The following is an 11,314-nucleotide window of genomic DNA, read 5'->3' as shown; positions in this document are numbered from 1 at the left end:
GAGATATAAAAAAAAGAGTGAAGTGGCATTTCTGGCCGCATCTAAATTTAGCCGGAAAATTTAGCCGGAAAACCCCAAATGACCAACCGGTGAAAACAAATTAATATCTAATGACCAAAAAGAAACAAATTAAAACACAATGACCAAAATAAAAATCCGCCATAACACAATAACCACATGAAAAATTTACCCAGTACAGGCCGTCTATAGCCATGCACATACAATCATTCATCACGTCTGTGAGTTGAACCTTTGTTTGTCGAGCTCCATTATATGCTTGGATGATATATTACACTCAATGAACCAAAAACACAAGCATCAATATAAAGTCAGAACATCAAACAAGGAACAAATGGTGCATTAACGATCTAAGGGAAGGATTGCATGGATAAAGACAAAAATTCATCAGCTTATAACTGGTCTGTTAGTTCCATGACTATAAATCCCAGGACAGCTGCCAATAGCTTTTTCCAGGATTTTTCTTTTTTTGTCGCTGATTACACCTGATGCTGGAGTTGAAAAAGGCAATAAACCACTTCATCAAGGTAAAACAAGAGAATAAACATAAGCAAACAACATGCAAATGACATTATACAGGTAAGGAAGCTATTTTTTTTTAATTAATTACCTCCCAAAAAATATGACCAGAGACATGATACCTCATTCAAGCACAAGCAAATCAGCCCCAGTGGCTCACACATGTAGGTACCATGTTCAGCACAGACCTCAATGCAAGACATCTTTGATTACCAAGACCCGCATCACCTAGTATTCTTCTCCCTTCCTGAATCCTCAACTGCTGGTCCAACTCTGGGAAATCAAAGAAAAAACAAATAAACAAACTAAAATAATCTGAAACAGACAGAACCATTTTAGACAATATATTACTTTACCATAGCAGTATGAGCACAAAAATCCAAATATCCAACCAGATGCTGAAACATCAAGAATACAACAAAAACTAGTTCATAAAATCTAATTCTTCAAACATGAGGGTAAGTCAAAGAATCTGAGAAACAGAAGCCCATGCAAATTAAAAAGGAGATGGCATAACCAGGCAAAACATACCATTTCATTGTGATCAGGCACATCTGTGCGATTGCCTGCACTAGTTGCTGCACATTTGGCATGTACAATAGGAACCTGTCGAAAGCCCTCATCCATGCTTCCCTTGTTACCTAGGGCCTCAGGTTCATTCAAATACATTGTCCCTTTGTACATCCATTCATCCTTTTCCTCACAGTAAAAATCTTCAAATGGTTCTCCACAAAACAAGCAGATGCACTGACTTTCGTCTGCAGTAACCATTGGCTCATAATCCTTTCTCACAGGGATGTCTTCTGCAAAAGAAACACTAGAGGCTGGCCCAGATGGTTGTCCTGTGCTTCTAGAAATCCAAACAGTAAGATCTGCGTACCATTTCCGAGAGATACTCTCAAAGCTACTTCTCTTAGGTTTCTCTGATGAATGCTTATCCAAATGATGGTTGAGTTGTTCTTTGAGTCTGAATCTTAGGCCACATTTATTGCATTGTTGCTTTAAATCATCAAAGAGACCACTAATCACTGAAGGGTGATGTTCTCGAATTACTTCTGCCTTAAAGTCAAGGCCTATAAGGTCATTCAAGCCTGTATCTAATACAGGAAATGCAACATTTACTGGAGCAGAAGGTTCAGGGCCAGAATGATTGTCCATTGGAGGAGCAGAACCTTTTGAAGAGGCTGAGGTTGAACAAGCCACCAGAGAGTTACTAGAATCATCATTGCTGATCTTATCTGATGACTTTTCATGAATTTGAGAAGTAACAGTGGGCACTTCGGAAGCTGGTGAAGAAATCAAACCCTTCGCAACCAATGAGGTCAGAAGACTTGAAAGTGGATTTGATGTGCCACTAACTGCACTGGAGCTCTTTGAGGAACTCAACAGGGATGATTGAGGTGGAGGACCAGGTGGCAGAGGAGGCAGCACACCTCTCATAGAGGAAGATGTAAGATTAGGCACATTTGTGTGGGGCATGGGAAGAGATGCTGAAGATGGAATAACCGAAGGGCCGGACGAAGTTAAAACATGGATGGGAGGGGGTCCACTTGGCAAAGGAGGGCGTAGGTCATGGGGATTGCTGGATGAAGTGGTTGGCAGGAGTCCACTCTTCATGATTCCCGTCAGTAAACTACTTGTGTCAGATTGGCCTGTCACATCAACAGCAGGATTATTAGAAAAGCTCATTGAAGAAAATCCACCAGACAGTTGAGCTCCAAAACCTTGGGGTAGAGGAGGTTGTTTCTGCATAGGAGTGGATGAGTGCGATGATTGTGCCTGTGTCTGTTGTACTAACTGATCAGAATTAGATGGCACCAACAAAGGAAGGTGAAGCCTTGACTGAAGAAAAGTTGCTGGAGAAGTTGATGCACTTTGTAGGTACTGAGACTGTGGTGCCAGTGCTTGTGGATTAGGTACCCCATGAGACTGGAAGGAGTCTGGGCTGGCTGATGCATGTACTCTATTCAAGTTTCCTGACAGCTGCAAAGGTTTTTGAATCCCTTGAGATGAGGAAAGCGATTGCAGTTGTTCAGAATCAGCTGAACTCGGGGAGTTTTGCTGTTGAAGGTGTGCTGAAGATGGCAGCATATAGCGGGAAGGTGATGAAGGGCGCAATGATTGCAATGCTTGACCAAATGTCCCTCTTGATCTGGAAACAACATTTGTTATGGGTCCTATGCTTGGTGGAATAGAATGCATTAGCCGGCCAGATCTTTGTAAAGATGAATCCAAACTTGTAGGCTGGGTCTCTGACTGACCTGCAATTCTTGAGCTAATATGATCTAAACCCATCACTGAGGAATGTGGTTCCTGTAGGGGCCGCAGAGGAGTATGACCTAATGAGGTTCGTCTTAGGGGAAGAGTATCGGATGGGCTCTCCATTTTAATTCTTGGGTCTGGATCTGCTTGCTGGCGAGCTGGCAGAAAGCTATCTTCAGCTCCCTGGAAAAGAGAAGGCACATCAGCCAAGACACTTGGCATCGGCTTATCGAGCATGGAATTTTTTTTTTTTCTTTTCTAATTATGTTAAGATGCCTCAAAAGTAAAGATGATAAAATGCTTGGACCTTTATTTCTGTTTATTTGTATTAAGTAAAAAAAATATCACAATCACAGCATAAAATATGACAAAGGATTCAACAGAATTTTTCATGTCAAAAAGGGACACATTCAGAGACAACCCACTACTAACAATATTGTATAAGTGCATTGAATCCATTGATATTCATCTAATCATGAAGAATGTTTTCAACAGACTTACTGATATGCCATGCAAAACTCAGAAATCTTACTACGTAATTTATAAAATCAAGAACAACAATGCAAGTAGCCTCCAATCACAGAAGGAACCAAAATAAAACAAAACAAAACAAAACAAAACAAAAAAAAATCAAGTTTTGTTATTGACAAAAGGAATTCACACAAAAGGACGTACTCTAGATGGTGGAACTGTATCATCTGATATGGAGCTCTTCACATATTGACTCAAAGCTTCAAGCTGGTTTTGCCGGGAATCTAGATGCTCTGTCTCCCGAGGCATCCATTTTCGTCTAAGCATACTTACAGGCTTTGTATCATCAATATCTTGACCACCTTTCATCAAACCACTAGCTTCTCCATAACCAGTTGATCTGGAATGCATATCCCACAAATACTCCTCCTCCTCAGAATTCTTCCAGCTCTTAGAAATCACACCACTACCTTTATTTGCTTCATTGAAATGAAGTGGTCGTAACTGGTGGTCAGTCAGTGTGGCTCCAGATTCGATAAACTTTCCATAACTCTGATTAACATCAACACCATTTCTCTTGTTGCCCAATGTCTTGGACACAGTGATACCAGCATTCCCATACCATGGTTTGTCTATTGCATCCCGCTCTTTAACAGCTTCATTAACTCTCCCAACCCTTGAATCTGGTCGGGAATAATTGGAAGAAAATTCATAATCAATATATGCTTTATTTTCCGGGACTGGTTCGCTTAACTGTTCTCTTTGAGATCGTTGAGTATTCTGCAGATTTCACCAATAAATCAGCAATGAAAATAAATCATCATAATAACTAATACTGCCTGAATTGTATTAGCTTGTGAATGAAAGAAGGAAATAATCGATCAAAGAAGGGATCAGACAGGCATTTTTACAGGCTGATCAGCCCATTGCTTCGAACTTCCCGATATAGCCATCCTGTCTGACCTCTCTGCGTTGTCCATAGAATTCATAGCACTTGTCATGTCACCTCTATTTATTTCTTTTGCCTACAACACAAAATGATAAGACAGCCACAGAATTAGTATACATATTACATAAGGCATTGAAAATGGACAATTATTTTATAAATATTACATCCTTAGCCAAAGTCAAAGAATTAAAGTGACACAACTAAGTAAACGAATCTTTTAGAAGACAGCACATGAGATTCCTCTTAAAAGAAGGCCATGCAATTAAACTAATTGTATCCTATTTTATTTCTTCTAGTTCAGCATCAAAAAACTTGATCATAAACACTGGATGACTCAGTAGGCCTGAATCCCTGGCAAACATTCTTCCATGTAAGCCATATGGTGTGCAGAAATCCTTCACATAAGAAAGCAAAGCTCTAATTCTTGTAGGATGTATATTTGCATAGGAGGATACAGGCTGTTTATGGATGTCAAAGATTGATTGTTCGTTATGTCTCCTGCCATTTTTGTTCCTGAGACGCATTTCATATGGAATCATGCTTTCATATGCCTGGTGCTATTTCAAAACATCCAATACCTGGTTCACCAGCAGCATGCTCATTGACAAGGGTCAATAACACAGGCTCACATCGGTTTTCTTAAGGGATGACTGATTCTGTGGTTTGGTAGATTATTAGATCATTAACCATCCCAATCATCAGACAAGCAAGTTCAACAGAAAAAGTCTTCAAGCTTGCAAAGTCATGCTGTAGAGACTAACCAGAATACACAAACATATATTAGGAAAAAAACTACGGAAAAACATCCTAAATGCACAAAGATACAAGTGAAAACTATAACTTTATCACAGGCCAGATGGATCTCATAATAGATAGGGTACATTTTTAGTGTGACATAGACTCCTCGTAAGCCTATTCACTTCAAGGATTTCATTTTTATTTTTTATTTTTTATAAAAATAGGCCACTAATTTGCAGCAGTACATTCACTATTTCTCACTTCACTTACTCTTGCTGACTGCTGAAGACGATGCCTTGCTTCTAAATATTTTGGATTCACATGAATGCCGTGGGGCTGCCGTTGTGTTTCAGAATCAGGCCTGGATACTGTAGCTCCAGATGAGCCATTGACAGTAGCTGCAAAGCCTAGTTCCTTCTCGATTATCTGAAGTGGACCTGCAGGGAAAACTCCTTTCCATGTTCCAAAGAGATGCCTCATGCCAGGATGTATTGAAGGATCAACATGTTTATATGCCTTGCAAAATACCTAAGCATTTGACAGCATACAGATCATAAAGTAAACTGTATGAGACAAGAGGCACACAAACAAACACAATAAACCTAACTAATATTAACAAAAAAAAAATTAGAAAGACAGCAAAAATATATCATAAAGCTTATAATAAGATAGATTCTTTATGTGAAGAAAAACTGGTAAGGACTATAGCAGAAAGTTGACTCAAAAGACTTTATGATGGTAAAAGCAATTAAGAAAAAGGTCAGTTGACCTATAGATGTAATTGATAAATGGAATATCTAACCTCAGGCAGTCTAGCAGCAAAATGTTTGATGTAATCTCTTCCAATATTCTTCACAATACTATCAAGAAGATACAGCGAAGGCAGCTTCTGCTCACTTGGAACCTGTTGAAAACTAGGGTCAGATTGAGCAAACTATGAAGAAGAACTTCATAATGAGAAACACGAACAACCACAGAATGCTTCCATGGCAGGATAAATAAGGCAAAAAGCTTGACATATGAAAAGTATTATGAATGAAAAAATGAAGGTAACATTTTATCACAATTTATAAAAGCTACCTAGCATATACAATTCCTTCAAGGGGAAAAGTACAGGCAAATAAAAAATTATCGAACCAAGTCTGTGCTCAAAAAGCAAACAATCAACACAATGCAGTCCTGAAACATGACGAACAAAAGAAGAATTGACAAATGAGAGGAGGGATCTAGACAGACATTCAACAGTTCCACTCAACTTATGACAAGCAAAGGTGAGTTCATCCAGGCTTAAGATAGATTCTGCAAGTTATTGCATAGCCAGTATCTGACTTGATTATTGTCAAGCAAATACATAATTTCTCTGGCAAAGAACTCATCAATTCCAAGAAGGCACAGCTTCATGATGACTGTTATTATAATGAATTAGACCAAGTATAAATAAAAAATATTTTTCTGCCTCACTGCTATTGTATTAATTTTGAAGCAACCTCTAATCAGAGCACAATTTTGCATATGTATCAGTTTCAAACTCACTCATAACTAAATAGTAATTTAAAACAGATAGTCAGAATAGGCCAAAGAACCTCTTCTGTGGTTCACAAGGTTAGATAATCAGGGCAGTGAAACAATATTGCCACCAATTTAAGAATGCGTTCAATGGTGAAAACCACACACTGCTCTTAGTCCCCTTCTGACATCAAATATCTACATATATGTGCCTTTAAGGATCAGGCACTAATCAGCATTCAATCAACATCCAAAATCATCATCCACCAACACTCCAATAAAGAGCCCAATGTTACAGACACAATATATATCAGCATGGCATGAGTAAAGCTGGATTCTTTCACTTCTATTTCCATGGGAAGCAACAGAATTCAACTTTCTATATCAGTTTACAACAATTGAAGCAAAACCCAGGAGGTCACCTCAAGGATATTATTGCAGACGGTGGAAGCTATAGCCTTAGCAGCATGAAGGTTCTCTCCGGCGATGATCGTGAGATTAGTAATGATGGGCTTGGAATTGAAAGTCAGCTCGGAGAGCGCCGTCTTGTACTGGGACACAAGCTCCTGCTGCTGCTGATAAGCCCCGATTGCCGCTCTCGACGGTTCCTCCCTTTCGCGCTCACCAACCCTAAGCCTCGGATCCGTCGGCGGGCCGCCCCTTGGCTGCGGCACAGACCGGTCTCGATTGGGGACATCCTCGGCAAGCCGGGGCTTCTTCAGGCCGGGCTCCCGGGAGCGGTCCACGGCGGATCTGCGGGAGCTCTCCATATCCATACACGTTGGGATTCCCAAACCCTAACCCTAATTCCTACCAGCATGCGTGGATTCAAGACTTGGGAGATCAGAGTCGCATAACGGGGCGATGAAACCCTAACCGAGGGATGCGAAGCGATGCGGAAGCAAAGGGGCTGGCTCTAAGAGGGTGGGGATCAATGGCTGTCGCTGTAATTAAATGGAGATTTGGGGGTCATTATCGGGAAGAAGCACCAGAGGATTGCCAGAGAGAGGAAAAGAGATCTATTATGCTAATTTTGTAGTTTAAATTTTTTGAATTACAATAATACCCCCTGTTCCCCTTAGATACGTTAGTAGTCAGGAATGGCTATCAATGGGACCCGTGGATGGCCGGCTGGACCCAACATGGAAAATCCCAATTTTTGCCTTGTTCAAGAGGCAGTTCCGTCACCATTATAATAGAGGGGCGATGAGGCACTTCACTTTTATGGGAAAAAAAAAATTGAGAATTCAAAAAATATAATACTCCTTATGTTTTTTTTTTATTTGTCATAATTAACCGAATTTCATATACCAAAAAACTTAATTATTTTATAAAATTTTATAAAAAAATAGTTAACTTTCCAAAATTATCCCTAATTTATATCTTCACATTTCTCTCTCATATTTAATTCTAGGAAAGAAATTGAATAGGATGTTAAGGGTAATTTTGAAAAAAAAATAATAAATGTTTTGTGATGTTTAAAAATAACAGATAAAAAAGAACATTAACTTGTAACAGATAAAAAGGAACGGAGGGAGTATAGTTTTTTTTGAGAAAGGCGACAAACGCCGGAACCCAGGGACGAACACGTGGGGGAGCCGCGCTCACCACCGAATCGTGCCCACACCTTGCGCGAGATGGGGATCGAACTCGGGGAGCCACGCTCGACACTCGAGGCGAACACCCTACGCAAGGGACCCGATGCCAATAGACCAAATGGTCGTTGGCAAGGAGTATAGTTTATCGGTACTGTTAATAAATAAATATTAAATAAAAAAATAAGATAAGGAGAGGCATAAAAATGTACTCCTCGTATACTTGTAATATATTTATATAAAAGTAGTCTTCGATGTTGAATTATTTTTTTAATTTACTGTAATTTATTTATTAGCAATGTTTGATGATATGAAAGAAAATACAACGATACAAAATGTGATCTAACCAATAGGACCAGATAAGTGTTTGACTATCTAGTGGAGAGATTGAATCTCTCAAGGTAGCAAAGCTCACTTTACTATGTAATGGACGAGAAAGAACCACCTACAGTGGTGAGAGATACTTGATCAATGAACAAAAGGGATGAATACAAAATGGCTACCTAATCATTAGAGTTGTCAAAACGAGTCAGTGGCCGCGGGCCGGCCCGTGAGCTGTTAAAACCGGCCATTTGGCAGGTTGGCAAAATACCAAACCGATTCGACCCAACCCATCTTAGGTTGGCTGGTTGAGCGGGCCGGCCCGCTAAAAATATAAAACAATTAAAAATTATATATTTTATATATTGATTTTTTTTTTAACAAACTAAACCAAACCAAAAGATATTTATTAAAGCATCAAACATAATACAAAAGATATATTTTAAAAAATATTTTACATATGAAGTTATAATAAATCACACAACTAAAATAATAAAACAAGTAAACAACAACATATCCAACCAAATTAACCAATTAACCCAACATTCAAAAATTCCCACATGAACAACTATAGATAAGAGAAATATTAATACCATGATACTGTCACCCCCTGAACCCAGCTTTATTGACCCGGGACGCCGACAAATGGCCGTACACCTACAAGACCGAAACCAAGTAGCCATACAAGACCTCAAATCCTGATCCAAAACAGAACAAAGAATCAAACTCAGTGGATTGCAAAAATAATATAAACTTATTCAAATAAAACCTAGGCCCACAACAATAGGGACTTATTACAAGCTAAATAAAACGGCGATAGCCCAACGATCCTTGCTAAGCTATCTGCCACTGACCTCTGCTCCTGATCTTAAAAAAATATCAACAAAATTTATGAGCTTGACAGCCCAGTAAACACCCACTAAAAATATAGGGATCACTTATACAAAAGCATAATTTATCAAATTGCAAAATCACCAAAACAAATTTGTTTCACGTAAACATAGATGTCAAAAAATTAAGCATATAGGTCCCCCAAGCAACTATTCCCAAAACAAAATCACAGAATTCATATATTTACCCTCGGTGACCTGTGACAAAATTTATCAAAAGTCATATTTTTACCCTCGATGACCCCGAGCCAAAATTATCAAAGGCCGATATTCTTCCCCGACGGCAAGCGGTGGGAAACTATAGTTTCTATAACAAAATACGTGTCGACACGGTCAGTGTTTAACCCCCAGTGACAGGGTTATTGTGTAGTTAATTGGGGACTAGTTTCTATGTCAAAATACGGCATATTCACAAAACAATAAACTAACAAAATTTGGATTGGGCAAAATACGAATAACTTGCCAAACAAAATTTTTAGCAGCCATATGATCAAATTTTATCATAGCAAAATAAACCAGTTACTTGAATCCAAACATAAGCAGATAATTTAAAAATAATAATAATAATAATTAATCAGAAATTAACTAAAAACATATCTAAAATTCAGAATTGAAATAATACATATTTTGATAAGCTGTCTAAAACTTTAGAATTTAAATAATCTGACTTTAAATAAATATTTAAACCTTTCAGATAATTTTAGTCCAAAATAAAATATCACTAACTCGAAATTTCAAATAATTTAGAGTAATTCCTAAAATAATAATAAATAAATAAATAATTCAAAATATATAAATTAAAATAATCAGTATTTTTTTCAAAAATTACAAAAGTTCAGAAAATTAGAATTTTTTAATATATACATATAATAGTATTTATATGTGGGATACTTACCTGATTAACGCCAAAAAAAACTCCCAAACCTTACACCTTTGGCATGTCCTATATTTGGGAAGAGATCCTATTAGCTTTCAAATAACAAATCGAGGCTAACAAACAATAGTATTAAACAAAAAAGATTTTTAGAAGGCTACAAATGCAAAAAGTTCAAACTATTATTCTACACTCCCAAATATTGATTATTGTGAGGGTACAATAGCAATTACCCACTCTAAAAGCCAAATCAATAATTCCAACATGATCAATGAGTACTAAAACCCTCATAACTTCACTCACACTTTTCCAAATCATAAATTTCAAAATTCTAGGAATAATAGACACCTAACACTATGATATATCAGAAATTCACATAATTTAGAGTACTACTCAATTTATAACATTCAATTGAATCTCTAACTATCTCTGTAACTTATAATTCAGACATATACTTTTAAAATATGCATATCTCTCAACCTACAACTCCAAAAGTAATGAAATTTTACTGGCAATCAGAAAACTCAAAAATTAACAGCTTTCTTATTTTTCACTTTATCTAATTAAATCTCTTTGATCATCAAAATTGGCCATGATTTTTCAAGTTCTGCACAAAAATATCATCCGAGACAATTATACTAATGAGGTTATATCTCACAAACTACAGATGCATAAAATCTGAAATTTGCAAGTATTTAGGTAACATCAAAATCTACAACTTTCATATTTTACTCTCCTTCAAATTCTTCCTCTAAGATCTCTAAAATCGGAGAGGTATTTCTGCTATTGTCAAAAATGAAAATCTAAAACCTATCAAAATTAAAACAGATAGCAATTCCTTTCACATGGCGAAAGATTGTATCTCAATCAACTATACCTAACATTACATCAAACATATCCTGCAAGATCTCATCCTTGAGACATGATTTAATCCATAAAAACATCATGATCAAGATCCTAAGAGTATACTTAGGTGCACACATCAAAAGAGAAACAAAACTCCTTCAAACTACAAATTGGGAACAAATCCTAGAAACTCAAGGGCTAAATCTAAGGATTAAATGTGAATCACAAATAGGAACAAATTTTAGGGTTTCAGAAAGAAAGAAATCTAGAGCCAACCGGCATCAATAATAATCATAAATATTATGCACAAAGCTCAAAGATCCTA

The 11,314-nt window shown here is 37.4% G+C and overlaps 1 protein-coding gene across 8 annotated transcripts; it reads right to left on the bottom strand.

The window, feature by feature from the left end:
- Positions 1-240: 240 nt before the first annotated feature.
- LOC120275163 (polyadenylation and cleavage factor homolog 4) lies at positions 241-7,460 on the bottom strand. 8 transcript variants are annotated; one of them, XR_005541070.1, is made up of 9 exons: positions 6,886-7,460; positions 5,760-5,861; positions 5,228-5,485; positions 4,170-4,295; positions 3,475-4,050; positions 2,262-2,982; positions 1,069-2,189; positions 629-810; positions 241-535 (listed from the first exon to the last, which is right to left on the bottom strand). XR_005541070.1 is itself a non-coding variant. In XM_039281669.1 (8 exons), the coding sequence occupies exons 1-8, from the start codon at positions 7,237-7,239 to the stop codon at positions 793-795; spliced, it is 3,276 nt and encodes a 1,091-aa protein (XP_039137603.1). In that variant the 5' UTR covers positions 7,240-7,460; the 3' UTR covers positions 241-792. The 8 variants fall into 8 exon arrangements, 1 of the variants encoding a protein (XP_039137603.1); XR_005541069.1 differs by having other exon boundaries at positions 241-509; XR_005541071.1 differs by having other exon boundaries at positions 241-503.
- Between the last annotated feature and the right edge of the window lie 3,854 nt (positions 7,461-11,314).

The sequence above is a fragment of the Dioscorea cayenensis genome, chromosome 14, assembly GCF_009730915.1.
Source record: "Dioscorea cayenensis subsp. rotundata cultivar TDr96_F1 chromosome 14, TDr96_F1_v2_PseudoChromosome.rev07_lg8_w22 25.fasta, whole genome shotgun sequence".
Taxonomy (NCBI): domain Eukaryota; kingdom Viridiplantae; phylum Streptophyta; class Magnoliopsida; order Dioscoreales; family Dioscoreaceae; genus Dioscorea; species Dioscorea cayenensis.
This window is presented reverse-complemented; position numbering and strand designations above follow the sequence as displayed.